Raw genomic sequence first — 26,663 nt, forward strand, 5'->3', positions numbered from 1 at the left:
CTCTACTAAAAATACAAAATTAGCCAGGTGTGGACTACATGCTTGTAATCCCAGTTACTTGGGAGGCTGAAGCAGGGGGAATTGCTTGAACCTGGGAGGCGGAGGTTGCAGTGAGCCAAGATGGCGCCACTGCACTCCAGCCTGGGAGACAGAGTAAGACTCAGTCTCAAAAAAAAAAAAAAAAAAACCTTCTTCCTCCTTCCTCCAAATCCTATTAATTTTTCTTCATATTTGTAAGAAACTTGCTGGGTCAACTCACCTTCCTTCACTGTCTTTACAGTAGGGGCAGGTGCATGCTTCCCGCCGGGTCCTCCGACCGGCTTGGGGTTGGGCATCTGGGCTGTTTTCTCCTTCCTCTCCACCTGCTGTGTCATCATGTATTCCATCACCACCAGCCCCATGGAGACCAAGCTGAGCTCCATGATCACCTATAATTAAGAGAGAAAAGAGTCAACATATGACACAGGCAGGTTATCACTGGCATCTCAGTGATACCCTACAGTCGCGGCATCATTTCTTTTGAACTGACATCCTACGTCCACAGTATCACAAGTTTTGAAGCCTTTTTATGTTCAGCCATTCCATTCACTGACACCTGAAGACTCACTAAAATCTCAAGAATCATCATTGAAAATACAAAGAGTGGGCCGGGCGCGGTGGCTCAAGCCTGTAATCCCAGCACTTTGGGAGGCTGAGACGGGCGGATCATGAGGTCAGGAGATCGAGACCATCCTGGCTAATACGGTGAAACCCCGTCTCTACTAAAAAAATACAAAAACCTAGCCGGGCGACGAGGTGGGCGCCTGTAGTCCCAGCTACTCGGGAGGCTGAGACAGGAGAATGGCGTGAACCGGGAGGCGGAGCTTGCAGTGAGCTGAGATCCGGCCACTGCACTCCAGCCTGGGCAACAGAGCGAGACTCTGTCTCAAAAAAAAAAGAACAGGTTTTGGAGTAAGAGAAAATTAGATATGAGTCCTTTCACAACCATTTAATTAAGTTTCTGACAATCAGCAAAAACCTTTCTGGTTGTCAGTTTCTCCATCAGTAAAACTGCGATGAATTATCAACTTCATAAAATTACTGTGAAAAACTAATGAAGTAGGCTCACACCTATAATCCCAACACTTTGCAAGGCCGAGGTAGGCAGATCACTTGAGGCCAGGAGTTCCAGAGCAGCCTGGCCAATATGATGAAACTCCGTCTTTGCTAAAAATACAGAAATCAGCTGGGTGTGGTGGTGGGTCCCTGTAATCCTAGCTACTTGGGAGGCTGAGGCAGGAGAATTGCTTGAACTCGGGAGATGGACGTTGCAGGAAGGCAAGACTGCACATTGTAGCTAACAATATTAGGAAAATATCTTAAGGAGTGGCAAAACCATAGTAAGTAATCATGAAATAAGATATATACCAATATTTTATTTAATCAACACTGAGCACGGCCCAAAATCATGTTTTCTTAAAATAAGTAATGATTATGATGAACGTATCAAAATTTTCTTGACTGTGCAAAATTTTCTTGACATCTCAATATGTCTTGCCAGTATCATTATTTGTTGTGTGCATGAAATAGATAAGAGCATTCAGGCCGGGCGCGGTGGCTCAAGCCTGTAATCCCAGCACTTTGGGAGGCCGAGACGGGCGGATCACGAGGTCAGGAGATCGAGACCATCCTGGCTAACATGGTGAAACCCCGTCTCTACTAAAAATACAAAAACTAGCCGGGCGAGGTGGCGGGCGCCTGTAGTCCCAGCTACTCGGGAGGCTGAGGCAGGAGAATGGCGTAAACCCGGGAGGCGGAGCTTGCAGTGAGCTGAGATCTGGCCACTGCACTCCAGACGGGGCGACAGAACGAGACTCCGCCTCAAAAAAAAAAAAAAAAAAAAAAAAAAAAAAAAAAAAAAAAAGAGCATTCAGTGCTTTTATTTATTTATTTTTATGAGATGGGGTCTTGCTCTTGTTGCCTAGGCTGGAATGCAATGGCGCAATCTTGGCTCAATGCAACCTCCACCTCCTGGGTTCAAGTGATTCTCCTGCCTCAGTCTCCTGAATAGCTGGGATTACAGGCGCCTGCCACCATGCCTGGCTAATTTTTATACTTTTAGTAGACACAGGGTTTCGCCATGTTGGTCGGGCTGGTCTCAAACTCCCGACCTCGGCCTCCCAAGGTGCTGGGATTGCAGGTGCGTGCCACCACGCCAGGCCAGAAGAACTTAGTATTTCTAGGACATAAGTAAAATAGTAAGACTGCCAAGGATAGTAACAAAATCTGGCAATCAATATGTTTAAGATCAAGATATAGACTCACCCAGGCAAGGTGGCTCATGCCTGTAACCCCAGCACTTTGGGAGCCTGAGGCAGGCGGGATCATCTGAGGTGAGGGACTCGAGACCAGCCTGGCCAACATGGCGAAATCCTGTCTCTACTAAAAATACAAAAATTAGCCAGGCATGGTGGCAGGCACCTGTAGTACCAGCTACTCAGGAGGCTGAGGCAGGAGAATGACGTGAACCTGGGAGGCGGAGCTTGCAGTGAACTGAGATTGTGCCACTGCACTCCAGCCTGGGAGACAGAGCGAGACTCTGTCTCAATAAAATAAAAAAAAGGCCGGGCGCGGTGGCTCAAGCCTGTAGTCCCAGCACTTTGGGAGGCCGAGGCGGGCGGATCACAAGGTCAGGAGATCGAGACCATCCTGGCTAACACGGTGAAACCCCGTCTCTACTAAAAAAGTACAAAAAACTAGCCGGGCGAGGTGGCGGGCGCCTGTAGTCCCAGATACTCAGGAGGCTGAGGCAGGAGAACGGCGTGAACCCGGGAGGCGGAGCTTGCAGTGAGCTGAGATCCGGCCACTGCACTCCAGCCTGAGCGACAGAGCGAGACTCCGTCTCAAAAAAAAAAAAAAAAAAAAAAAAGTCCGGGCGCGGTGGCCCATGTCTGTAATCCCAGCACTTTGGGAGGCCGAGGCGGGTGGATCACGAGGTCAGGAGATCGAGACCAACCTAGCTAACACAGTGAAACCCCGTCTCTACTAAAGATATATAAAAAAAAAAAATTAGCCAGGCGTGGTGGCAGGTGCCTGTAGTCCCAGCTCCTTGGGAGGCTGAGGCAGGAGAATGGCAAGAACCCGGGAAGCAGAGCTTGCAATGAGCCGAGATCATGCCACTGCACTCCAGCCTGGACGACAGAGGGAGACTCCATCTCAAAAAAAAAAAAAAAAAAAAAAAATTAGCCCAGTGTGGTGGTGCACATGTGTAATCCCAGCTACTCCGGAGGCTGAGACAGGAATTGCTTGAACCTGGGAGGTGGAGGTTGCAATGAGTCTAGAGCATAACACTCCAGCCTGGGTGATGGAGCAAGGCTCTGTCTCAAAAAAACCCAAAAAACAAAAGAAACAAAACAAAGATACAGACTCGAACTCATCACAACTGAATCTAACCCAGTAACCCCACTCCTAAGTATATTACCAAGAGAAATTAAAACATATGTTCACACAAAAACTTATACACAAATATTCATAGCAGCATTATGCATGATACCTAAAACACGGAAATAACCCAAATGTCCATCAACTGATGAATGAATAAACAAAATGTGGTATATATACACAAAATGAAATATTTAGCAATAAAAAAAATAGAGTACTAATACATGCTACAACATGGATGAACCTTGAAAACATGCTAAGTGAAAGAAGCCAGTCATAAAAGAGCACATACTGTATGATTCTATTTATGTGAAATATCTAGAATAGTCAGTTCTATAGAGGTGAAAAGTACATACGTTGCTTGGGGCTGGAAGTGAACGTGAGAATGGGGCATGGCTGCCAATGGGCAAGAGGTGTTTCTTTGTTGGGTGATGAAAATGTTCGTAGGTTGTGGAGATGGTTGCACAATCCTGTGAATATACTAAAAATGACTGAGCCGGGACCGATGACTCACGCCTGTAATCCCAGCACTTTGGGAGGCCCAGGCAGGCGGATCACGAGGTCAGGAGATCGAAACCATCCTGGCCACCACGACGAAATCCCATCTCTAATAAAAATACAAAAATTAGCCGGGCGTGGTAGTGCACACCTGTAGTCCCAGCTACTCAGGAGGCTAAGGTTCAAAAAAACAAAAAACAGGCCAGGCACGGTGGCTCATGCCTGTAATCCCAGCACTTTGGGAGGCCGAGGCAGGCGGAGGTCAGGAGATTGAGACCATCCTGGCAAACATGGTGAAACCTCGTTTCTACTAAAAATACAAAAAATTAGCCGAGCGTGGTGGCAGGCGCCTGTAGTCCCAGCTACTTGAGAGGCTGAGGCAGGAGAACGGTGTGAACCCAGGAGGCAGAGGTTGCAGTGAACCGAGATCATGCCACTGCACTCCAGCCTGGGTGACAGAGCCAGACTTTGTCTCAATAAAAAAAATAATAATAATAATCAAATATTGGATGAGGATGTTCACCATAGTATTGCTTATAACAGTGAAATTTTGGAAACAAATGTATATCAATAAGGTTAAATAAATTCTAGGAATTCTACTACAAATACCCTATGGAATCACCATAAAATCATTTTAAATGATGAAGACTTTACATTTACTTACATAGAAAAGATGTTCATGGGCCAGGCGCGGTGGCTCAAGCCTGTAATCCCAGCACTTTGGGAGGCCGAGACGGGCAGATCACGAGGTCAGGAGATAGAGACCATCCTGGCTAACACGGTGAAACCTCGTCTCTACTAAAAATTACAAAAAACTAGCCGGGCGAGGTGGTGGGCGCCTGTAGTCCCAGCTACTCGGGAGGCTGAGGCAGGAGAATGGCGTGAACCCGGGAGGCGGAGCTTGCAGTGAGCTGAGATCCGGCCACTGCACTCCAGCCCCGGCGAAAGAGTGAGACTCCGTCTCAAAAAAAAAAAAAAAAAAAAAGAAAAGAAAAGATGTTCATGACACACTGGTCAGTGAAAATAGGTTACAAAGCACTGTGGATAGTATGATCATACTTAAGTGCCTATTGACAAAACTACACACAGATAATTGTACAGAAATGGACAAAAAGATGGCTGGAAGGATGTTCACCAAACTGTCAACAGTGAATCCATTTGGACAAATTTCAGTAAATTTTACTTTCTCTATTAATTTTGCAGTTTGACTATTTTTAATCAATATTATTTATAGATAATTGTTACTTATTTTTCCCATCCTCAAAAGAAGTTTGCAAATTTAAGTTCTACAGATCTTTATCAAGTAAATGCTTTGAATTTTCCCATTACCCACACTGAAACTGTAATTTACATCAGCAGTCCTTTGTGCACAACCACTGTTCTCCTTCACATCGTATTTATTCTGTACCCAAATGTTTATGGCAGCAAACACATTTTGTATTATTAAAAAATAAAAATAAAAAGGCCAGATTTGGTGGCTCATGTCTAATCCCAGTACTTTGGGAGGCCAAGGAAGGTGAATCACTTGAGGTCAAAAGTTTGAGACAAGCCTGGCCAACATGGTGAAACCCTGTCTCTACTAAAAATACAAAAATTAACTGGGCGTGGTGGTGCACATCTGTAATCCCAGCTACTCAGGAGAATCGCTTGAACTCGGGAGGCAGAGGTTGCAATGAGCCAAGATCATGCCACTGCACTCTAGCCTAGGAGACAGAGGAAGACTCTGTCTCAAAACAAAAAACAAAAACAAAAAAAGAGGTGGTTCCTGCCCTACAGGCAGTTAAGATCTAAAACACTGACATATCTAAAGTGGTTCAAGAGGTACAAAGAATAGTTAATACACACGAACTTAGATAATTTGTTCATATGTATTTGTATATCTATAAATCTACATCACAATAAATTCAGTAGTTATAATCATCCTACTTCGATAAGCAGAAGTCAAGAAATTCCACTAAATTAACAGTCAGTTCAGACCAAAATAGTTTAATTTTCTACTTTCATTTTAAACTAGAAGATTAAAGTAAGGAAGTTCATCTACACACACAACCATATCATTGTCTGATAAAACCAAAGGTTCAGCAGCAATGTTAAAAAGTGTTAACAAAGGGTGCTTTTATGGGCTTTACTAGTATTTGTAACGTATTGTTTCATGAACTTGGATACAGGTAAAAGATTATCTATGGTCGGGCGCAGTGGCTCACGCCTGTAATCCCAGCACTTTGGGAGGCCGAGGCGGACGATCACTTGAGGTCAGGGGTTTGAGACCAGTCGGGCCAACATGGTGAAACCCCGTCTCTACTGAAAATACAAAAATTACCTGCGCATGGTGGCAGGCACCTGTAATCCCAGCTATTCAGGAGGCAGAGACTGCAGTGAGCCGAGATCACGCCGCCACATGCCACTGCACTCCAGCCTGGGAGAAAAGCAAGACTCCATCTCAAAATTTAAAAAAAAAAAAAAAAAAAAAAAAAAGAAGAGTCGCTTGAACCCAGGAGGTGGAGGTTGCAGTGAACCAAGATTGCACCACTGCATTCCAGCCTGGGTAAGAGAGCGAGACTCCATCTCAAACAAAGAAAAAAAAAAATTACTATATTATCGTATATATTGCTTAGATGTCTTGAATTACCTCATAAACATTTTTGAAGTGTTGGGGTTTTTGAGGGGAGGATGAGATGGGTGACAGGAATTAGCTGAGAGTAAGAAAAGTAAAACAGTGCTTTTAATAAAACCAGGGTCTAAGGCCAGGCACAGTGGCTCACATTTGTAATCTCAGCATTTTGGGAGACTGAGGCGAGTGGATCACTTGAGGTCAGGAGTTTGAGATCTTCCTGGCCAAAAAGGTGAAATCCCGTCTCTACTAAAATACAAAAATTAGCTGGGCGTGGTGGCAGGCGCCTGTACTCTCAGTTACTTGGGAAGGTGAGGCAGGAGAATTGCTTGAACTCAGGAAGTGGAGGTTGCAGTGAGCCGAGATTGCACCACTGTACTCTAACTTGGGCGACAGAGCAAGACTCCCTCTCAAAACAAAAAACAAAAAGGGGTCTAGAAAGTTAGGGAAAAAAATGTTTTGTTTTGTTTTTTTTTTTTTTTTTTTTGAGACGGAGTCTTGCTCTGTCGCCCGGGCTGGGCTGGAATGCAGTGGCCGGATCTCAGCTCACTGCAAGCTCCGCTTCCCGGGTTCACGCCATTCTCCTGCCTCAGCCTCCCGAGTAGCTGGGACTACAGGCGCCCGCCAGGTCGCCCGGCTAGTTTTTTGTATTTTTAGTAGAGACGGGGTTTCACCGTGTTAGCCAGGATGGTCTTGATCTCCTGACCTCGTGATCCGCCCGTCTCGGCCTCCCAAAGTGCTGGGATTACAGGCTTGAGCCACCGCGCCCGGCTTTTTTTTTTTTTTGAGACAGAGTCTGGCTCTGTCGCCCAGGCTGGAGTGCGGTGGCCGGATCTCAGCTCACTGCAAGCTCCGCCTCCCGGGTTTACGCCATTCTCCTGCCTCAGCCTCCCAAGTAGCTGGGACTACAGGCGCCCGCCTCGTCGCCCGGCTAGTTTTTTGTATTCTTTAGTAGAGACGGGGTTTCACCGTATTAGCCAGGGTGGTCTCGATCTCCTGACCTTGTGATCCGCCCGTCTCGGCCTCCCAAAGTGCTGAGATTACAGGCTTGAGCCACCGCGCCCGGCAAAAAAATGTTTTTTTTTTTAATTTATAGAAAACAGAACAACTCTCAAGAAAACAGGAGAGGCTGGGTGTGGTGGCTCACACCTGTAATCCCAACACTTTGGGAGACTAAGGTTGGAGGATCACTTGAGCCCAGGAGTTTGAGGCTGCAGTAAGCCATGTACACACTCTTAAAAAAAAAGTATTTTAATAAATAATCTAATAACACCTAACACAGTACCCACAAGACTATACTATAAATCAAAATATTTATGGCCCTATTATTTCATACATTTGTCTGCAACTCTCAGGAATAGGTGAGTGAAAACTGGTCTCCTCTGAAGTGCACTAAGTAAAGCTATAGCATAAAAGCAACTGGAGCAGAGGAGCACACGAAGAAGGCAGCAACCTTATCTGTTTTTGTTTTTGTTTTTTTGAGACAGAGTCTCGCTCTGTCACCCAAGCTGGAGTGCAGTGGCATGATCTCGGCTCACTGCCAGCTCTGTCTCCCAGGTTCAAGCGATTCTCTTGCCTCGTCCTGAGTAGCTAGGATTACAGGCGCACACCACCACGCCTGGCTAATTTTTATATTTTTAGTAGAGATGGGGTTTCACCATGTTGGCCAGGATGGTCTCGATCTCCTGACCTGTGATCCACCCATCTCGGCCTCCCAAAGTGCTGGGATTACAGACGTGAGCCACAGCACACGGCTTTTTTTTTTTTTTGAGACGGAGTCTGCCACCCAGGCTGGAGTGCAGTGGCACAATCTTGGCTCACTGCAAGCTCTGCCTCCCGGGTTCACGTCATTCTCCTGCCTCAGCCTCCCGAGTAGCTGGGACTACAGGCACCCACCACCACACTCAGCTAATTTTTTGTATTTTTAGTAGAGACGGGGTTTCACCGTGTTAGCCAGGATGGTCTCAATCTCCTGACCTTGTGTTCCGCCTGCCTCGGCCTCCCAAAGTACTGGGATTACAGGTGTGAGCCACCACGCCCAGCTTTTTTTTTTTGTTTGAGACAGAGTCTCACTCTGTTGCCCAGGCTGGAGTGCAATGGCGTGATCTCAGCTCACTGCAACCTCCACTTCCCAGGTTCAGGCGATTCTCCCGCCTCAGCCTCTGGAGTAGCTGGGACTACAGGTGCGAGCCAGCACACCCAGCTAATTTTTGTATTTTTAGTAGAGACAGGGTTTCACTATGTTAGCCAGGCTGGTCTCGAACTCCCGACCTTGTGATCCACCGGCCACGGCCTCCCAAAGTGCAGGGATTACAGATGTGAGCCACCGCGCCCAGCTACACCTGGCTTTTTTTTTTTTTTTTGTAGTTTTAGTCGAGACAGGGTTTCACCATGTTAGCTAGGATGGTCTTGATCTCCTGACCTCCTGACCTTGTGATTCGCCTGCCTCGGCCTCCCAAAGTGCTGGGATTACAGGCGTGAGCCACTGCACCCAGCCTAGCAGCAGCCTTACCTGTTTCAAGGGCTCCAAGAAGCTAGGGCATTGGCACATAATAAATTTTGCTAAATCTGTCTAAGAATGAAGTACCAAAAATTGGAACTCATTTTTACTTTTACACTTTTCTCATTCTTGAGCCTGCTGGGAGTAATTATATTACTAAGTATACTGGTGTTCAGCAAATGCCTATGTACATTAACTGAGCCATAATATAACTGAATTTCTTAAGAGGCACTTAAGAAAGCTAGATAAGAGGCTGGGCGCGGTGGCTCAAGCCTGTAATCCCAGCACTTTGGGAGGCCGAGACGGGCGGATCACGAGGTCAGGAGATCGAGACCATCCTGGCTAACACAGTGAAACCCCGTCTCTACTAAAAAAGTACCAAAAAAACTAGCCGGGCGTGGTAGCGGGCGCCTGTAGTCCCAGCTACTCAGGAGGCTGAGGCAGGAGAATGGTGTAAACCCGGGAGGTGGAGCTTGCAGTGAGCTGAGATGCGGCCACTGCACTCCAGCCTGGGCGACAGACCGAGACTCCGTCTCAAAAAAAAAAAAAAAAAAAAAAAAAAGAAAGCTAGATAAGAGGCCGGGCGCGGTGGCTCAAGCCTGTAATCCCAGCACTTTGGGAGGCCCAGACGGGCGGATCACGAGGTCAGGAGATCAAGACCATCCTGGCTAACACGGTGAAACCCCGTCTCTACTAAAAAATACAAAAAACTAGCCGGGCGAGGTGGCAGCGCCTGTAGTCCCAGCTACCCGGGAGGCTGAGACAGGAGAATGGCGTGAACCCGGGAGGCGGAGCTTGCAGTGAGCTGAGATCCGGCCACAGCACTTCAGCCTGGGTGACAGAGCGAGACTCCGTCTCAAAAAAAAAGAAAAAAAAAAAGAAAAAAAAAAAGAAAGCTAGATAAGAAGCCTTAAAATGTGATAACACCAGATACTCTTTTTTGTTTTTTAATGTAACAAGACAGAAGATACAAATATTCTTTTGTTTTTCAAGATGGAGTTTTGGTCTATCGCCCAGGCTGGAGTACAGTGGTGCTGTCTCAACTCACTGCAAATTCCACCTCGCAGGTTCAAGCGATTATCCTGTCTCAGCCTTGGGAGCAGCTGGGATTAAAGGTGCGTGCCACCAAGTCCATCTACTTTTGTATTTTCAGTTGAGACACGGTTTCACCATGTTGGCCAGGCTGGTCTCAAGTGATTCACCCACCTCAGCCTCCCAAAGCGCTGGGATTACAGGCGTGAACCACTGCGCCTGGCCAGAAAATACAGATATTCTTTCAAAGGGACACCAAACCAAAGAAACTTGTGCCCATAATCCCAGTTACTGGGGAGGCTGAGTCGGAGGATTGCTTGAGCCCAGGAGTTCAAGACTACTCTAAGCAACACAGAAAGACCTTATCTCCTGCCAGACGCAGTGGCTCATGCCTGGCTCAACCTTCTTGCTTTCAAAGGCTAATTAAAGGCTGGGCGCGGTGGCTCACACCTGTAATCCCAGCACTGAGAGACCAAGGCGGGAGGATCACCTGAGGTCAGGAGTTTGAGACTAGCCTGGCCAACATGATGAAACCCCGTCTCTACTAAAAATACGAAAATTAGCTGGGCGTGGTAGCCCGCACCTGTAATCCCAGCTATTTGGGAGGCTGAAGCAAGTGAATCGCTTGAACCCGGAAGGTGGATGTTGCAGTGAACCAAGATCGCACCACTGCACTCCAGCCTGGGCAACAAGAAGAAAACTCTGTCTCAAAATTGAAAAAAAATAAAAAAAAGGAAATGCAGTCCTGGTGCGGTGGCTCACTCCTTTAATCCCACCACTTTGGGAGGCTAAGGCTAGCAGATCACCTGAGGTCAGGAGTTCGAGACCAGCCTGAAAAACAGGGAGATACTCCGTCCTATTAAAAATATAAAATTAACCGGGCGTGGTGGCACACGCCTATAATCCCAGCTACTCGGGAGGTGGAGGCAGGAGAATGGCTTGAACCCAGGAGGCGGAGGTTGCGGTGAGCAGAGATCGCCCCCGGGCAACAAGAGCAAGACTCCATCTCAAAAGAAAGAAAAGAAAAAAGAAAATTTAAATAGAGATGGGGGTTTCACTACGTTGCCCAGGTTGGTTTTGAACTTCTGGGCTAAACCAGTCCTCACATCTCAACCTCTGAAACTGTTGGGATTACAGACTTGAGCCACTACCTGTCTAAGTCTTTGTCTTGATCTAGGTATTTTATATTTTAAAACTCCTTCTAAGCCAGGTGCGGTGGCTCACGCCTGTAATCCCAGCACTTTGGGAGGTTGAGACGGGCGGATCACGAGGTCAGGAGTTCAAGACCTGCCTGATCAACACGGTGAAACCCCGTCTCTACTAAAAATACAAAAATTAGCCGGGCATGACAGCAGGCACCTGTAATCCTGGCTACTCAGGAGGCTGAGGCAGAAGAATCGCTTGAACCCAGGAGGCAGAGGTTGCAGTGAGCTGAGATGGTGCCACTGCACTCCAGCCTGGGAGACAGAGAGAGGCTTTGTCTCAAAAACAAACAAAAAAACCTTCTAGCCCAGGCATGGTGGCTCACGCCTGTAAATCCCAGCACTTTGAGAGGCTGAGGTGGGCGGATCACCTTAGGTCAGGAGTTCGAGACCAGCCTGGCCAGCGTGGTGAAACCCCATCTCTAATAAAAATACAAAAAAAATTAGCCGGGCATGGTTGTGGGCACCTGTAATCCCAGCTACTTAGGACGGTGAGGTAGGAGAGTTGCTTGAACTCGGGAGGCAGAGGTTGCAGTGAGCTGAGATCGCGCCACTGCACTCCAGCCTCTGTGACAAGAGCATGGCTCCATCTCAAAAAAACAAACAAAAAACTCCTTCTTCCAAGTGGTTAAATTATTATTTACTTTGTATATAGGTGAGAAGGAGGATTCACAGTAAATTAGATATACACATCCACACTTGTCAAACAAGTCATACTGCCCAATTTTCACAAGCCAATCAGAGTCCCAAAAACAGTGGAACAAAAGGACAAATCCAAATTACAGCACAGATTTGCAACCAACTCAAAGATACACTTAGAAAGTTTCTACAGAAATGTTTTTCAGGATAGCCATAAAAAAGAATGAAATCATATATTTTGCATCTGGATGCAGCTGGAAGCCATTATCATAAGTGAATAAATGGAGGAACAGAAAACAAAATACCGCATGTTCTCACTTGTAAGTGGGAGCTAAACACTGAGTATTCATGGACATAAAGATGGCAACAGACACTGGGGACTACTAGATAGAGAAGGGTTGAGGGTAAGATTGGAAAAACTAACTGTTGGGTGCTATGCTCACGACCGGATCCGGGGAACAAGATCATCTGTATCCCAAATCTCAGGATCATGTAACAAACAAAATAAAAGTTGAAATTACTTTTAAAAAGGCCAGGCACAGTGGTTCACGTCTATAATTCCAGCACTTTGGGAGGCCGAGGCTGGTGGGTCATGAGGTCAAGAGATTGAGACCATCCTGGCCAACATGGTGAAACCCCGTCTCTACTAAAAATACAAAAATTAGCTGGGCCTGGTGGCGCCTGCGCCTGTAGTCCCAGCTACTCAGGAGGCTGAGGGAGGAGAATCACTTAAACCCGGGAGGCGGAGACTGCACTCCAGCCTGGCAACAGAGCGAGACTCTGTCTCAAAGAAAAAAAAAAGAAAGAAATTACTTAAAAAAAGTTTCTCAGTCTTCTAAGAGAAATAATTCTTACTTAAAGTCTAGCACAGTATTGACAATACAGTCATATTGTGGTGTGGACAAATACATTTTAAAGTAATCCTTTAGTATACCAGGCCTTGTATATTGCTAAATGTTAAAGAAAAGGACAATACTATTGTAACACTTTCTGTAGGAAATATGAAAAATAATGTGCTTGTTTTTCAATTAAATAGTAAAACAAAAAAAACCAACTATTATCCACTAATGTTGACAGACACCCAATAAGTAATTTAAAAAGCATTATGTAATAAAGTTTTTCTACAGATGTTCATCTTACATTTTAAAACATTTTCAAAGCAAGTAACGAGCAGAACTAAATTATTAGTTGCACGTTTACATGCTACTTTACAAAATGAAACAAAGGGAAAGAGAGATATAACAGATACTAAACTTTTCTGAAACAGAAGGCACTCTTGTTATTTAATTAAGAACTAAAATGGCCCCATTACACAAGGCAACGTGATTTAACAATGACGTCATTCATAAAGAGAAAGCCACTGGAATGAATAAATAGGAGCCATGGAAAAGGTCTGAAGACTGTCTTCTCATATTCCACTGATTTTCAAATCAATCAAAGCACTTAGATTTTTTTTTGTTTGTTTTGTTTTTTTTGTTTGTTTGTTTGTTTTGTTTTTTTTGAGACGGAGTCTCGCTCTGTCACCCAGGCTGGAGTGCAGTGGCCGGATCTCAGCTCACTGCAATCTCCGCCTCCCGGGTTCACGCCATTCTCCTGCCTCAGCCCCCCGAGTAGCTGGGACTACAGGTGTCCGCCACCTCGCCCGGCTAGTTTTTTTTTTGTACTTTTTAGTAGAGACGGGGTTTCACCATGTTAGCCAGGATGGTCTCGATCTCCTGACCTTGTGATCCGCCCGCCTCGGCCTCCCAAAGTGCTGGGATTACAGGCTTGAGCCACCGCGCCCGGCCTTTTTTTTTTTTTTTGAGACGGAATCTAGCTTTATTGCCCAGGCTGGAGTGCAGTGGTGCGATCTCAGCTCACGGCAACCTCTGCCTCCCGGGTTCAAGCAATTCTCCTGCCTCAGCCTCCCTACTAGCTGGGACTACAGGCGCACACTGACATGCCCAGCTAATTTTTTGTATTTTAGTAGAGACGGGGTTTCACCGTGTTGCCCAGGCTGGTCACAAACTCCTGAGCTCAGACAATCCGCCTGCCTTGGACTCCAAAAGTGCTGGGATTATAAGCGTGAGCCACCGCGCCCGGCCCCCTCAAAGCACTTAGATTTTAAATGAGATCTTTCCTACTTAAACTGAAATAACTATTTAAAAAGCACCAAACACCCTACGAACCAAGTATATCTTTCTGTGCTGATATCTGTAGAAAATAAAATTTTTAAATTAAAAAGAGAAACAAGGCCGGGCGCGGTGGCTCAAGCCTGTAATCCCAGCACTTTGGGAGGCCGAGACGGGCAGATCACGAGGTCAGGAGATCGAGACCATCCTGGCTAACACGGTGAAACCCTGTCTCTACTAAAAAATACAAAAAACTAGCCGGGCGAGGTGGCAGGCGCCTGTAGTCCCAGATACTCGGGAGGCTGAGGCAGGAGAATGGCGTAAACCCGGGAGGCGGAGCTTGCAGTGAGCTGAGATCCGACCACTGCACTCCAGCCTGGGCCACAGAGGGAGACTCCGTCTCAAAAAAAAAATAAATAAATAAAATAAAATAAAAAGAAACAAGTATAATACTAGGTAAAGACAAAAGATGCAGAAACATTCAATATTATATTTGATAAAATATCTTAAAATAGTAAATTCTCTCATATGACCTTTTGCACAAACATGATAACTGGTAAGACATTTAAATCATCTAAACCTACTTTTCATTAATGTCCAAATTTACTGGTCTAAAACACAACTTTTTAACAAATTAGATCTCAGCAATCTGACCCCAAGTTTAGTAACACCCTTGGCAAACCAACCCTGGTATCACATTCAACTTAACTTCTAAGAGAAGACATTTTCCTGACCCCAATAAAACCCAGCAGATGTGAAATCGTTATTTTTAGTACCTGAAATTTGGTTCGTGAGTGAATTATACCCATCAAGGAAATATGTTCTATTCTCCTGCCAAAGCCCAGTCCTGCACTCTTTATTAGACAGAACTCACAAGAAGTCATCCAAACTTAATCTTTAAAAGTCAACTCCCCCTCAACCTGTGGCAAGAGTTTCAGGATTCAGCAGTGGCTAAGAAAAACATCTGAGGCTTTAAATAAAAAATAAAATAAAATAGGCCGGGCATGGTGGCTCACGTCTGTAATCCCAGCACTTTGGGAGGTTGAGGTGGGTGGATCACTTGAGGTCAGGAGTTCAAGACCAGCCTAACCAATATGGTGAAACCCTGTCTCTACTAAAAATACAAAAATTAGCCAGGCATGGTGACGCATGTCTGTAATTCCAGCTACTCGGGAGGCTGAGGCAGGAGAACTGCATGAACCCAGGAGATGGAGGTTGCAGTGAGCCAAGACCGCACCACTGCACTCCAACCTGGGTGACAAAGCAAGACTCCATCTCAAAATAAATAAATAAATAAAATAAAATAAAATAAAGATCTGGAAGAATATGACTACAAAATGAAAGGAAAAGCTGCTGATAAAGAAAGAGGGGTGTCAAGAAAAAAAAAAAAGCTCACACCTGTAATCCCAGCATTTTGGGAGGCCAGGAGATCAAGACCATCCTGGCCAACATGGGGAAACCCAGTCTCTACTAAAAATACAAAAATCAGCAGCTGGGCACAGAGGCTCACGCCTATAATCCCAGCACTTTGGGAGGCCGAAGCAGGCAGATCACCTGAGGTCAGGAGTTCAAGATCAGCCTGGCCAACATGGTACAACTCTACGAAAAATACAAAAATTAGCCAGGTGTGGTGGTGGGCGTTACTTGGGAGGCTGAGGCAGGAGAATCGCTTGAACCCAGGAGGCAGAGGTTGCAGTGAGCCAAGATTGCGCCATTGGACTCCACCCTGGGCAGTAAGAACAAAACTCTGCCTCCAGAAAAAAAAGAAAGAAAGAAAAAAATCATTAAAAAAATAAATAATAAATGTAAACAGACTAAGTAAATACCATGGAAGCCGCAATCTCCCACAATCATTTTGTACAGTGACATACACACGTATCATACAACATTTCACATCCAATGTTCTTTCTACATCATACCATTAAGAAGTTGAACATATTACAAAAAGGTTAAATTTTACAGTAAAATAACTATCAGAGAAGGGGGTAAAATGAGACACCTTTTTTTTTTTTTTTTGCCAGGGACTCACCCTACCACCCAGGCTGGAGTGCTGTGGCGTGATCATGGCTCACTGTGTCCACAACGTCCCGGGCTCAGGCGATCCTCCTACCTCAGCCTCCCAAGTAGCTGGGACTATAGGTGTGTGCTACCATGCTCAGGTAATTTTCATATCTTTTGTAGCGATGGAGGATCCCTATGTTGCCCAGGCTGGTCTTGAACTCTTGGGCTTAAGAGATCTGCCCGCCTTGGCCTCCCAAAATGCTGGGATTACAGGCATGAGCCACCATGCCTGGCCAAAACAAGATACTTTATAGCAGGAAGGCAAAAGCTGAAAAAGCAGTGAGCTTCTGGGAAGTAATTTTTTTATCTTTCATGAAGGATAAAGTCATATAAATTAAAGGGGAAATACTACACAATTTTTACTTGCCAGAAAGGAGGAAGTTTGGATCTTCAAAAACCCCTATTAATGAAGCGAACAATCTCAGCTCTCACAAAACAGCCTGTCAATGCCTCATTATCTCATTAATGAATGTCAAGCTCCTGTTACCTTACAGAAACACATGCATTTTCTTCAGCTCAAAGACCATCAGTAACAACTAGGTAGCACTAGCCTATGACATATTAAATAGCAGACTTCCCCAGAGCATGATTTATCTATGAGAATGCATCATATCTTTTCTCTAAAGCCTAAGTTATAAGCCTTTTAGAATTGCAAGGATCCAAATTACTAACAGGAATAATCCATTTTGCTTTGAAGAAGAGCAAAACTGGGTACTTCAATCTAAGAGCAAATAGAAAACAAACATGAGGCCCAGCGCGGTGGCTCACGCCTGTAATCCCAGCACTTTGGGAGGCCAAGGTGGGTGGATCATGAGGTCAGGAGACTGAGACCATCCTGGCAAACACAGTGAAACCCCGTCTCTACTAAAAATACAAAAAATTAGCCCGGCGTGGTGGTGCGCGCCTGCAGTCCCAGCTACTTGGAGGCTGAGGCAGGAGAATGGCATGAACCCGGGAGGCGGAGCTTGCAGTGAGCCAAGATTGCACCACTGCACTTCAGCCTGGGCGACAAAGCCAGACTCCCGTCTCAAAAAAAAAAAAAAGAAAGAAAAAAAGAAAACAAACATGATGGTGTAGGTTGCCCAGAAGTGTCTAATTTTCTATGCTGTAGAGCTCAGTTTTTATAAAACTTTTCCCATTTCTACTCCCATAAATGTTTAGTTTATAGAACACCTGTCAGTTCTAGAGCATTAAATCATAAAGCAAAAACATCTTTTCGAATACATTTTTAACAATCTAAAGAATTTTTCAAGTCCCTAGTTAAAACAGGTTACACCCTAGACTAGTAGAACTAGCCCCAGCTCTGGCTGTTACCTCATTAAGTGATTCTCTGTACCTCAATTTCCTCGTCTAGAAAATAAGGCAGTTGTACTAGATAAATTCAGTCCCTTCCAGCTCTAACTTTCAATTCTAAGATTTCAATTAACTAAGAAAATTACTGTTTTGTTAAAGCTCAACATGCAGTATTTCTAAACACACCACAGAAATGTAAGAAAATCAGGGAACTCAAGCAGACTTTTCCCCCAGATTTACCAAAACTGCAAGACGCAGGAAATATGGTTGCCTATTTGTTACCCTCACTTATGTAAGAATCAGTCTAAATGGAATGAGAACTTGGTAACAAAAGTAAACAATTTATAAACCCACATATATATGCCAAAAGAACTAGAAGTGGCCAGGCGCGGTGGCTCACGCCTGTAATCCCAGCACTTTGGGAAGCCAAGGCGGGCGGATCACAAAGTCAGGAGTTCGGGACCAGCCTGGCCAACATGGTGAAACCCCGCCTCTACTAAAAAAAATACAAAAAATTAGTAGGCATGGCGGCATGCGCCTGTAATCCCAGCTACTCGGGAGGCTGAGGCAGGAGAATTGCTTGAACCCGGGAGGCAGAGGTTGCAGTGAGCCAAGATCACACCACTGCACTCCAGCCTGGGAGACAGGCAAGACTCAGTCCCGAAAAAGAAAAAGAAAAAGAAAAAAAAAAAAAAAAGAACTAGAAGTTGCGTGATATTATTTGGTGACATTTAACTATTTTCCATATTTGTATAATTGTGCCAGAATATAAAAATGTGTGTATATCCTTTTATTGTGCTTTATTAAAGATCAGCTCCATACAACGGAATTTAAAATGTTACAGTCAGGCTGGTCGTGCTGGCTCACACTTATAATCCCAGCACTTTGGGAGGCTGAGGCAGGCGGATCACTTGAGGTCAGGAGTTCAAGACCAGACTGGTAAACACAGTGAAACCCCGTCTCTACTAAACATACAAAAATTAGGCAGGCATGGCGGCTCGCGCCTGTAATCCCAGCTACTTGGGAGGCTGAGGCAGCAGAATCACTGGAACCCAGGACGGGGAGGTTGCAGTGAGCAGAGATTGCACCACTCCACTACAGCCTGGGCAACAGAGCAAGACTCAGTCTCAAAAACGGAAAAAAAAAAAAAAAAAAGACATGGTCTTACAACTGGTCTTACAACATGGACTTACAACTGCTTACTGTTTTAATTTCAAATTAATAGTGAAACATTTAGTTCAAAATGAAAGACCCTGAACATTATGGTCAACCAATTCAATATTCTTCCCAGATTATTTTTCCCTTCAATGCTCTCCTCATTCCTAACTCTTCTCAATCCCACATCCCCCACTCCATTCCAGACCCCAACTTACCCCACTCCCTTTCTCTCTCCTCCCTAACCACACACAGTACTTTCAAAGCAGACTCGGAAGTTAGACTGCTACCTAGGAAATACCAGAATCACCTAGGACACTCATATGTTAGTGTGAAGGGAAGCTATGGGATTTTGTTTTTAATATAACTAGGAGTTAAGAAAAATTCATCCCTGATTAACCAGCACGCTCAGTGTGGGATATTCTCGTTAATACTAACCAGGGAACTTATTTTGTTGAAAAACAACCCATTAGATCATTTTCCCTTCAATTAGGAGTTACAGTTCACAAGAAATACCTGATGATAATCTGTGTTCTACAAACGGGCAAAATTCATTATCAATTTTTTTTTTTTTTTTTTGGAGATGGAGTCTTGCTCTGTCGCTCAGGCTGGAGTGCAGTGGCACGATCTTGGCTCACTGCAACCTCTGCCTCCCAAGTTCGAGAGATTCTCCTGCCTCAGCCTCCCGAGTAGCTGGGACTACAGGTTTGTGCCACCACGTCTAGCTAATTTTCGTATTTTTAGTAGAGACGGGGTTCACCATATTGATCAGGCTGGTCTTGAACTCCTGACTTCATGATCCGTCCACCTCGGCCTCCCAAAGTGCTGGGATTATAGGCATGAGCCACCGCACCCGGCTCACAATCAAATTTTTTATTTTTATTTTTTGAGACAGGGTCTTGCTCTGTCAACCAGGCTGGAGTGCAATGATGTGATTTCGGCTCACTGTAGCCTCTGCCTCCCAGGTTCAAGCAATTCTTGGCCTCAGCTTCCTGAGTGGCTGGGACTACAGGTGCGCATCACCACGCCCGACCAATTGTTTGTATTTTTAGTAAAGAAGGGGTTTTGCCATGTTGGCCATGCTGGTCATGAACTCCTGACCTCAGGTGATCCACCCACCTCAGCCTCCCAAAGTGCTGGGATTACAGGCATGAGCCACCGTGCTCAGCCGCCTGACTACATTTTATATTTTTTTTTTTCAGAGTCTCACTCTGTAGCCCAGGCTGGAGTGCAGTGGTGCAATTTTGGCTCACTGCAACCTCTGCCTCCCAGATTCAAGAGATTCTCATGCCTTAGCCTCCCGAGTAGCTGGGACCATAGGCATGTACCACCATGCCTGGCCAATTTTTGTGTGTATGTTTTTTTTTTTGAGACGGAGTCTCGCTTTGTCGCCCAGGCTGGAGTGCTGTAGCCAGATCTCAGCTCACTGCAAGCTCCGCCTCCCGGGTTCATGCCATTCTCCTGCCTCAGCCTCCCGAGTAGCTGGGACTACAGGCGCCCGCCACCTCGCCCGGCTAATTTTTTATATTTTTTAGTAGAGACGGGGTTTCACCGTGTTAGCCAGGATGGTCTCGATCTCCTGACCTCGTGATCCGCCCGTCTCGGCCTCCCAAAGTGCTGGGATTACAGGCTTGAGCCACCGCGCCCGGCCAATTTTTGTGTTTTTTGTTGGACAGGGTTTCGCCATGTTGCCCAGGCTGGTCTTGAACTCCTGAACTCTACCCATCCACCTGCCTCGTCTTCTCAAAGTGCCTGAATTACAGGAGTGAGCCACCGTGCCCGGCCCATAATCAATTTTTATCCTATGGAGGAGTTGGCCTACAGGTCAAAGAAGGCCTTAGAGCTAAAAATGGTTTTACATTTTTAAAGGGGTGTGGAAAAAAACATACAAAAAAGAAAATGTGGCTGGGTGCAGTGGCTCATACCTGTAATCCCAGCACTTTGGGAGGCCAAGGCAGGTGGATCACCGGAGGTCAGGAGGTCGAGACCAGCCTGGCCAACACAGAGAAACCCCGTCTCTCCTACAAATACAAAAATTAGCTGGGCGTGGTGGCGTTTGTCTGCGATCCCAGCTACTCAAGAAGGTGAGGCAGGAGAATCGCTTGAACCCGAGGCAGAGGTTGCAGTGAGCCGAGACTGCGTCACTGCACTCCAGCCTGGGTAAGAGCACGACTCCATCTCAAAAAAAAAAAGAAAACGTGACCACATGAGGCCCACAATGCCTAAAATATTTACTATCTGGCCCTTTACAGAAAAAGTTTGTCAACCCTTATTCTGCAGCACCAAAAACACTGAGTAGTACACAGACTCCAAAATATTGCCCAGAAGTGCTCCTTTCTCATCAAACTAACTGGAGAAGTTTCCTTTACTTCAGTTCCAAATTACTTAAACAGAATCTCTATTTCTCAAATTTATTTGTCTAAATGACTAGCCCTCAAGAAAGTGTTATCTCAAAAGGCTCTATTCCCTTATTTCGACTCAAGTTTCAGCTAAGATGCTAGGGTTGGTTCCCAATAAAAGCAAAAGATCGGAAAGCTTACCTGGGGCATTTGCTATAGCCAATGGGAGGCCTTGAATTGGGTGCACCTGGATTCCTGAAGTACCCAATGCACTGAGGTTAATGGTCTGGAGGCCTGGCATGGAGGAGAGTTGAGCAGCATTCACAGTGACTGTGCCAGCAGGAATGGAAGCAGCTGAGGCAATGGGTGTAAGAGTGGTGCTGCTGCTGCTGGTCTGTCCCAAAGAAACACCCTGCATTGGGGCTAAGGTGATTGTCTGGGCTTGTGGGTTCTGAACTTGGAGGTTCTGCAGCTGTAGAGTCTGCCAACTGACCTGTCCGTTGGGCCCCACTGTTGGTGTCCGGATGATGATGGGACCAGAGTTTGGAACAGCCTGAAGCTGGAGATTCTGGAGGGTTTCTTGGGAGATAGCTTGAGTTGTAAAGGTCTGCCCTGACAATGGTGCTGCTTGGAGGGCCTGGAGGGCCTGTCCCCCTTGAACTAGCTGAGGCTGGATAAGAATTTGTTGCTGCTGTGTCTGCTGGTTTTGCTCTCCTTCTTTTTGCTGACCTGCTTGCAGTGAGCCTCCAGATGTCTGGTTTTGCTGGATGTTCAGAGCATCAGACCCCTGTAGCCCACTGACCCTCTGGGGTGTCTGGCCTTGAGAGTTGGTCCCTGATGATCCACTGGTAGTAAAGTTCATAATTCCCATGTTGCTGGTGGTAGTAGTAGTAGAGTAGCTATTGGCATTGGTAAAAAAGGAGCTGGAACTGGCTTGTGATGACACCAAGCTGGCAGAACTGATGGTAGTCCCTGAGGTGACAGGCTGTGAGCCGCTCTCCTGGGACCCAGAGCTGCTGATGGTGACTGCCTGAGAGCTGGGAGTCAAGGTAGCTGCAGAAACGCTGTTGACAGGTAGCAAGGTGATGTTCCCATTCAGGGCCACTGGTACATTGGTCACATACTGAGTCTGTCCTGAGAGTACATTATTAGCCAGGCCTTGGAGGGGGACAGCCTGCTGGAGTAGGTTTGGCATAGCAGCAATGATGTTGCCTCCACTTCCTCGATTTGTGATAATCTGTTGGTTTGCACCTGGTATGATCTGTATTTGACCAGAACCATCCTGCTGCACTTGGGCCCCAGTGGCAGCAAACTGCAGCTGTTGCCCATCAACGGTCTGGAACTGTGGGATTACTTGATACTGAATATTAGGCATCACTCCAGGTAGTCCTGTCAGAACTTGCTGGTTCTGTAAGTTAGGAGTGGCAGCCACAACATACTGCCCACTAGAGACTGTGCGATTCTTGGAAGACTCACTGCCATTGCTGCCATTGGTACTGCTGCCACTCTGTTCCTTTGAGGTAGGGGTAGCCCCAGAGGAGGAAGAGATGATCTGCCAGCCATTGGCACCCTGTGAAAGTTGTGTGGCTGTGAGGTCAAGCTCACCTGTTCCCCCTGACTGACTCGGGCCCTGGGAGTTGTTGCTGTTCTCATTGGGTGACTCAATTCTGCTGCAAGTTGCTGCCAGCAGAGCCAAAGGGGATGGCTGGGACTCCTGGCCAAAAATAAGGGAGAGGAAAGGAGTTAGTGACACCCAGCTGCCAGCCTAGGGGGCAGTATACAACAAATAAACAGCAACGTAGTGCAGACAAGGAGCAAAAAACAGAAACAAAAAGCTGACCTATCTGTATTGCTGAAACTCCTGTCTTTGGGGATCTCCATACTCTTACTTCTTATCTATAAAATGGTTTTGATAAGCTCCCTAAAAAGCTTTCTATGAAGAGTAAGGCAATTATCTAAGAATATTTACATCCTCTCAACATCTTCCCCACTCTATCATTATCACTTACCTGCCCTCCTCCTCCTCCACTGCTGCTGTTACTGCCTGTGCTGCTACTTCGAGCCTGTGAAAAGGCACCACCACCATTACCACTGCCCCCATTATTGCCACCAACTCCTTTTTCAATCTTCACCACAGCTGTCATTTCATCCATGGAGTGATCTTGCTCTAAAACAATTAAAAAACAAACAACTTAAACTTGAGGGAAGAAAAGAGATGAAGTAGGAAGGATAAAAGGAGGCTATGATGAAATAGCAATGACTAACAGGAAGGCGAAAGGCGCCAGTATAAAGAAAATGGATTGGAGGGCAGAGGGGAGCTGCAGGGCATGCAGGACATGAACTAGGCTCAATGGTGCCAAAAGTGGACCTCAATTCTCCCTTACACAAAATTAAACTAAGAAAACATTCAAAAAGTGCTTTGGGGATAGGAAATGTGAAGGACGGTAGTCATGTTGAAAGAGTTTCAAAATAAGATAAAGTATCCTAAGGGAAAAAAGGACAGGTAAGGCAAAAAACCACATGTGGGTGGATGGAAAGCTTCCTAAAATTAAGGTTAAAAGAGATGGAGAGGCCGGGCGCGGTGGTCATGCCGGTAATCCCAGCACTTTGGGACGCTGAGGCAGGAGGATCACCTGGGGTCAGGAGTTTGAGACCAGCCTGACCAACAAGGAGAAACCCCGTCCCCACTAAAAATACAAAATTAGCCGTGTGTGGTGGCGCATGCCTGTAATCCCAGCTACTCCCGGAGGCTGAGGCAGGAGAATCGCTTGAATCCGGGAGGTAGCAGTGAGCCGAGGTCGCACCATTGCACTCCAGCCTGGGCGACAAGAGCGAAACTCCCTCTCAAAAAAAAAAGAGAGAGATAAAGAAACAAAAATCCAAGTGTTAAAAGTAACAAGAGGAGAGGAGAAAAAGAAATAAAAAGTGTGAGTAGGAAAACATTTGTGAATACTACTAAGGAACTAAAGGGGTCTACTGGTTAGTAGTCAGGAGATTTCGGGGCGGAGGGCGGGCCCTGAGGGAAAGGGCGGTTTCGGGGTGAGGGGCGTGGAAAGGGCGGGACGGTGGGGCGGGGGGAAGGGAAATCTACGGAAAGTGGGGGGAGGAGGGCCCCGGAGCAGGCGGCGACCAGAGGGCGGACCAGACAAGCGGTTGGCCCGGGCGGGGCCTTCACTGCTCGGGCCGCCCCCGCGGCTCCATCCCCCGGCGGGAGGAGCCTCAGGCGGGCGGCCGAGTAGTGGGGGGTAAGGCCCGTCCCCCGTGGCCGGGGCGGGCAGGGGGCGGGCGAGGCCACGCTGCCCCCTCCCCCGGGGCGGGCAGCCCATCCCCCTCCTCCTCGGAGGCCCCGCCACTGCCCCGTCTCCCTCCCTTCCCTCCGCCCCGGGCGGGACCTAGGCCGCCGCCGCCGCCTCCCGCCCGCCCCCCCTCACGGCGGGGATCGCCCGGTCGGCCCTCGCGCGCGCCCCCTCACTCGCCTCCCACCCCTAAGCTTGGAGTGGACTCATCCTTACCGCTCATGGTGGCAGCTGAGGGACAAGCTCAAGGGGGTCCTGTCCGGGGGGGTTGGGGGGGGCCGGGAAAAACGCGGACGCTGACGAGGCAAGCGAACCCGGACCGGACAGGGAGGGGGGGGTGAGGAGGAGGGAGCAGCGCGCCACAAGCCCAACCTAGGCCCCGCCCCTTCTCTGCTGCCCCGCCCAATGAGGGAGGGGGAAAGGAGGGACTTGCGGAAGAAAGACGGTGAGATTTTCCAATGGCAAGACTTGCTTGCTCTCTAAGGCGTGTAAGACTAAGTTGCGTGCCTGGTGTCCGCCCAAAAAGACCGCCCTCTCAGTGTTAAAAGCCAATGAAGGATGCAGGAAGTGAAGATGGGCGGGATCTGGGGATTATTGGCTTGGAAGGAAACCAGTTAACCGGCAGGCGGGCTCCCTGAGACGTCGGGATAGGGAAAGCTTTGATAGGAATGACAGAACAACGGCCAACTAGAATCCGGGATATGCTTGGGCAAAATCCTAGTGGGAGGAGAGGTAAGAAGTAGACAGGAATAGGATAGGCTGAAGCTGATTAAAACCAATCAGAAATCAGGCGGGCAGCCAGGAAAGTTATGATTGGATTAAGACTGAAAAGAGACAGGAAAGGACGCATATTGACGTGAATTAAAAGCCAATTAAACGCCGGATTAACTCTGAGGGCGGAAACTTGGAGTGGCAGAGGAGAATTGGCGGCTCCCTCAGTTATTCAATCCAATAAGGGAACGAAGTAAGCCTGGCACCGCCTCCTAGTTGGCCAATGGGCGTTACCGGAGCCGCCCATCATAAGGGAGGGAAGAGGGCTGTGCCAAGAGGAGACCGTCGCCATATTGGCCCACCTCAGGGGAAGTTGTTACAGTCATTAGGTGGGACGCTTTAATGGAGTCCTGCAGCTCAACAGGTGTCAGAGCCAAGGCATTTGGCGCGCAGTTCCGCATCAACACTAGGATTTGTTTGAGTCTTCATTTAACTGACCCTATGAAGTACCTCTCAAATCTTATCCGTTTCCCGGGTGGGCTGACAGGCGGGCAGATGCCTCAATGTCGCTGCAAGCCCTGCGAGTGCAGCCGGAACGAGATTTGGGGACAGCGCCCACCAAATAAGTTAATACTGAGCTGACCAATATGCAGAGTCTCCGTAAGATTCCAGAAAACGCCATTTTGTTAAGTTCCGCCAGACAAAGGCGCTAACCACTTACGACTGGTTAACTTTTCAAGCTTTGAGGCTAAAGTGCAGATAAGTCACTTCCATTTTTCCCAGTTAATAGTAAATACCGCCTATGCACAAAGCAAGATAGCTGAGCTCCTGCTTTTTGCAATCACGAAGGTTAAACTTTACTGCAAGCACCTGGATTTCTGGCCTCCTCTTTATCCGTGTTTTGGTGGAGCCGGCCTTGATAGCTTATCAATGACACGATGAGGTCATGTCCTTCAGTATTTGTATCTTAAATGTTGTTGCTTGCTTATATATTCTTACGTTTTAAAATCTGAATTCTCCTATACTATTTTAAGGCTTTTGGAGTTAAGAACTGAGGCCTCTGCTGCTTTAGACAGGTAAAAACGTGAAGTGATTGCTGACTGCCTAAGTCAGGGAGGCAGTTGGTATTTCGTGTCATCCTTATCAGGAAGATTTTATTAAGTATTAGCTATATTATGTATTTTATAAGTGAAGACATTCAGGCCGAGAAGTGACTTAACCAAGGTCACAAAGCAAATGAGTCGTTAAGTGTTAGATTCCAACCCAGAATAGTTCCACAAAAAGTTTTCTGTAAATTCTTCAGTGAATTAATGCTGCCGGGCGCAGTAGCTCAGGCCTGTAATCCCAGCACTATGAGAGGCCGAGGCGGGCGGATCGCTTGAGCCCGGGGGTTCAAGACCAGCCATGGGCAACATGGTGAAACCCCGTCTCCACAAAAAAATAACAAAAATTAGCTAGACGTGGTGATGTACGCCAGTAGTCCCAGCTACTCAGGAGGCTGGGGTCCAAGGATCGCTTGAGCCCAGGAGGTTGAGGCTGCAGTGAGCCCAAATCCTGCCACTGCACTCCAGGCAGGACAACAGAGTGAGACCTTGTCCCCAAAGCAAGTAAATATATAAATGCTTTTTAATCTTTACTGTCTAGCTCCTGAAAAAAAAAAAAAAATCCTACCCCTACTCCCAGGACAGCTCAAATGGCATCATCCTCTTATATACCTTTATTATGAAATTTATCAGAAAGGCGCGGTGGCTCAAGCCTGTAATCCCAGCACTTTGGGAGGCCGAGATGGGCAGAT

The 26,663-nt window shown here is 46.8% G+C and overlaps 1 protein-coding gene across 1 annotated transcript in view; it reads right to left on the reverse strand.

Annotated features, from left to right (window-relative positions):
* SP1 (Sp1 transcription factor) overlaps positions 1-24,496 on the reverse strand; it is a 33,525-nt gene extending 9,029 nt beyond the window's left edge. Inside the window, exons 1-4 of the mRNA XM_010373921.1 lie at positions 24,374-24,496; positions 22,871-23,028; positions 21,063-22,575; positions 260-428 (exon numbers count right to left, since the gene is read on the reverse strand). Of these exons, the coding sequence (XP_010372223.1) occupies positions 260-428; positions 21,063-22,575; positions 22,871-23,028; positions 24,374-24,380 (1,847 nt within the window). The 5' untranslated portion in view covers positions 24,381-24,496. The remainder of the gene's footprint in view (positions 1-259; positions 429-21,062; positions 22,576-22,870; positions 23,029-24,373) is intronic.
* Between the last annotated feature and the right edge of the window lie 2,167 nt (positions 24,497-26,663).

The sequence above is a fragment of the Rhinopithecus roxellana genome, chromosome 10 (assembly GCF_007565055.1).
Source record: "Rhinopithecus roxellana isolate Shanxi Qingling chromosome 10, ASM756505v1, whole genome shotgun sequence".
Taxonomy (NCBI): domain Eukaryota; kingdom Metazoa; phylum Chordata; class Mammalia; order Primates; family Cercopithecidae; genus Rhinopithecus; species Rhinopithecus roxellana.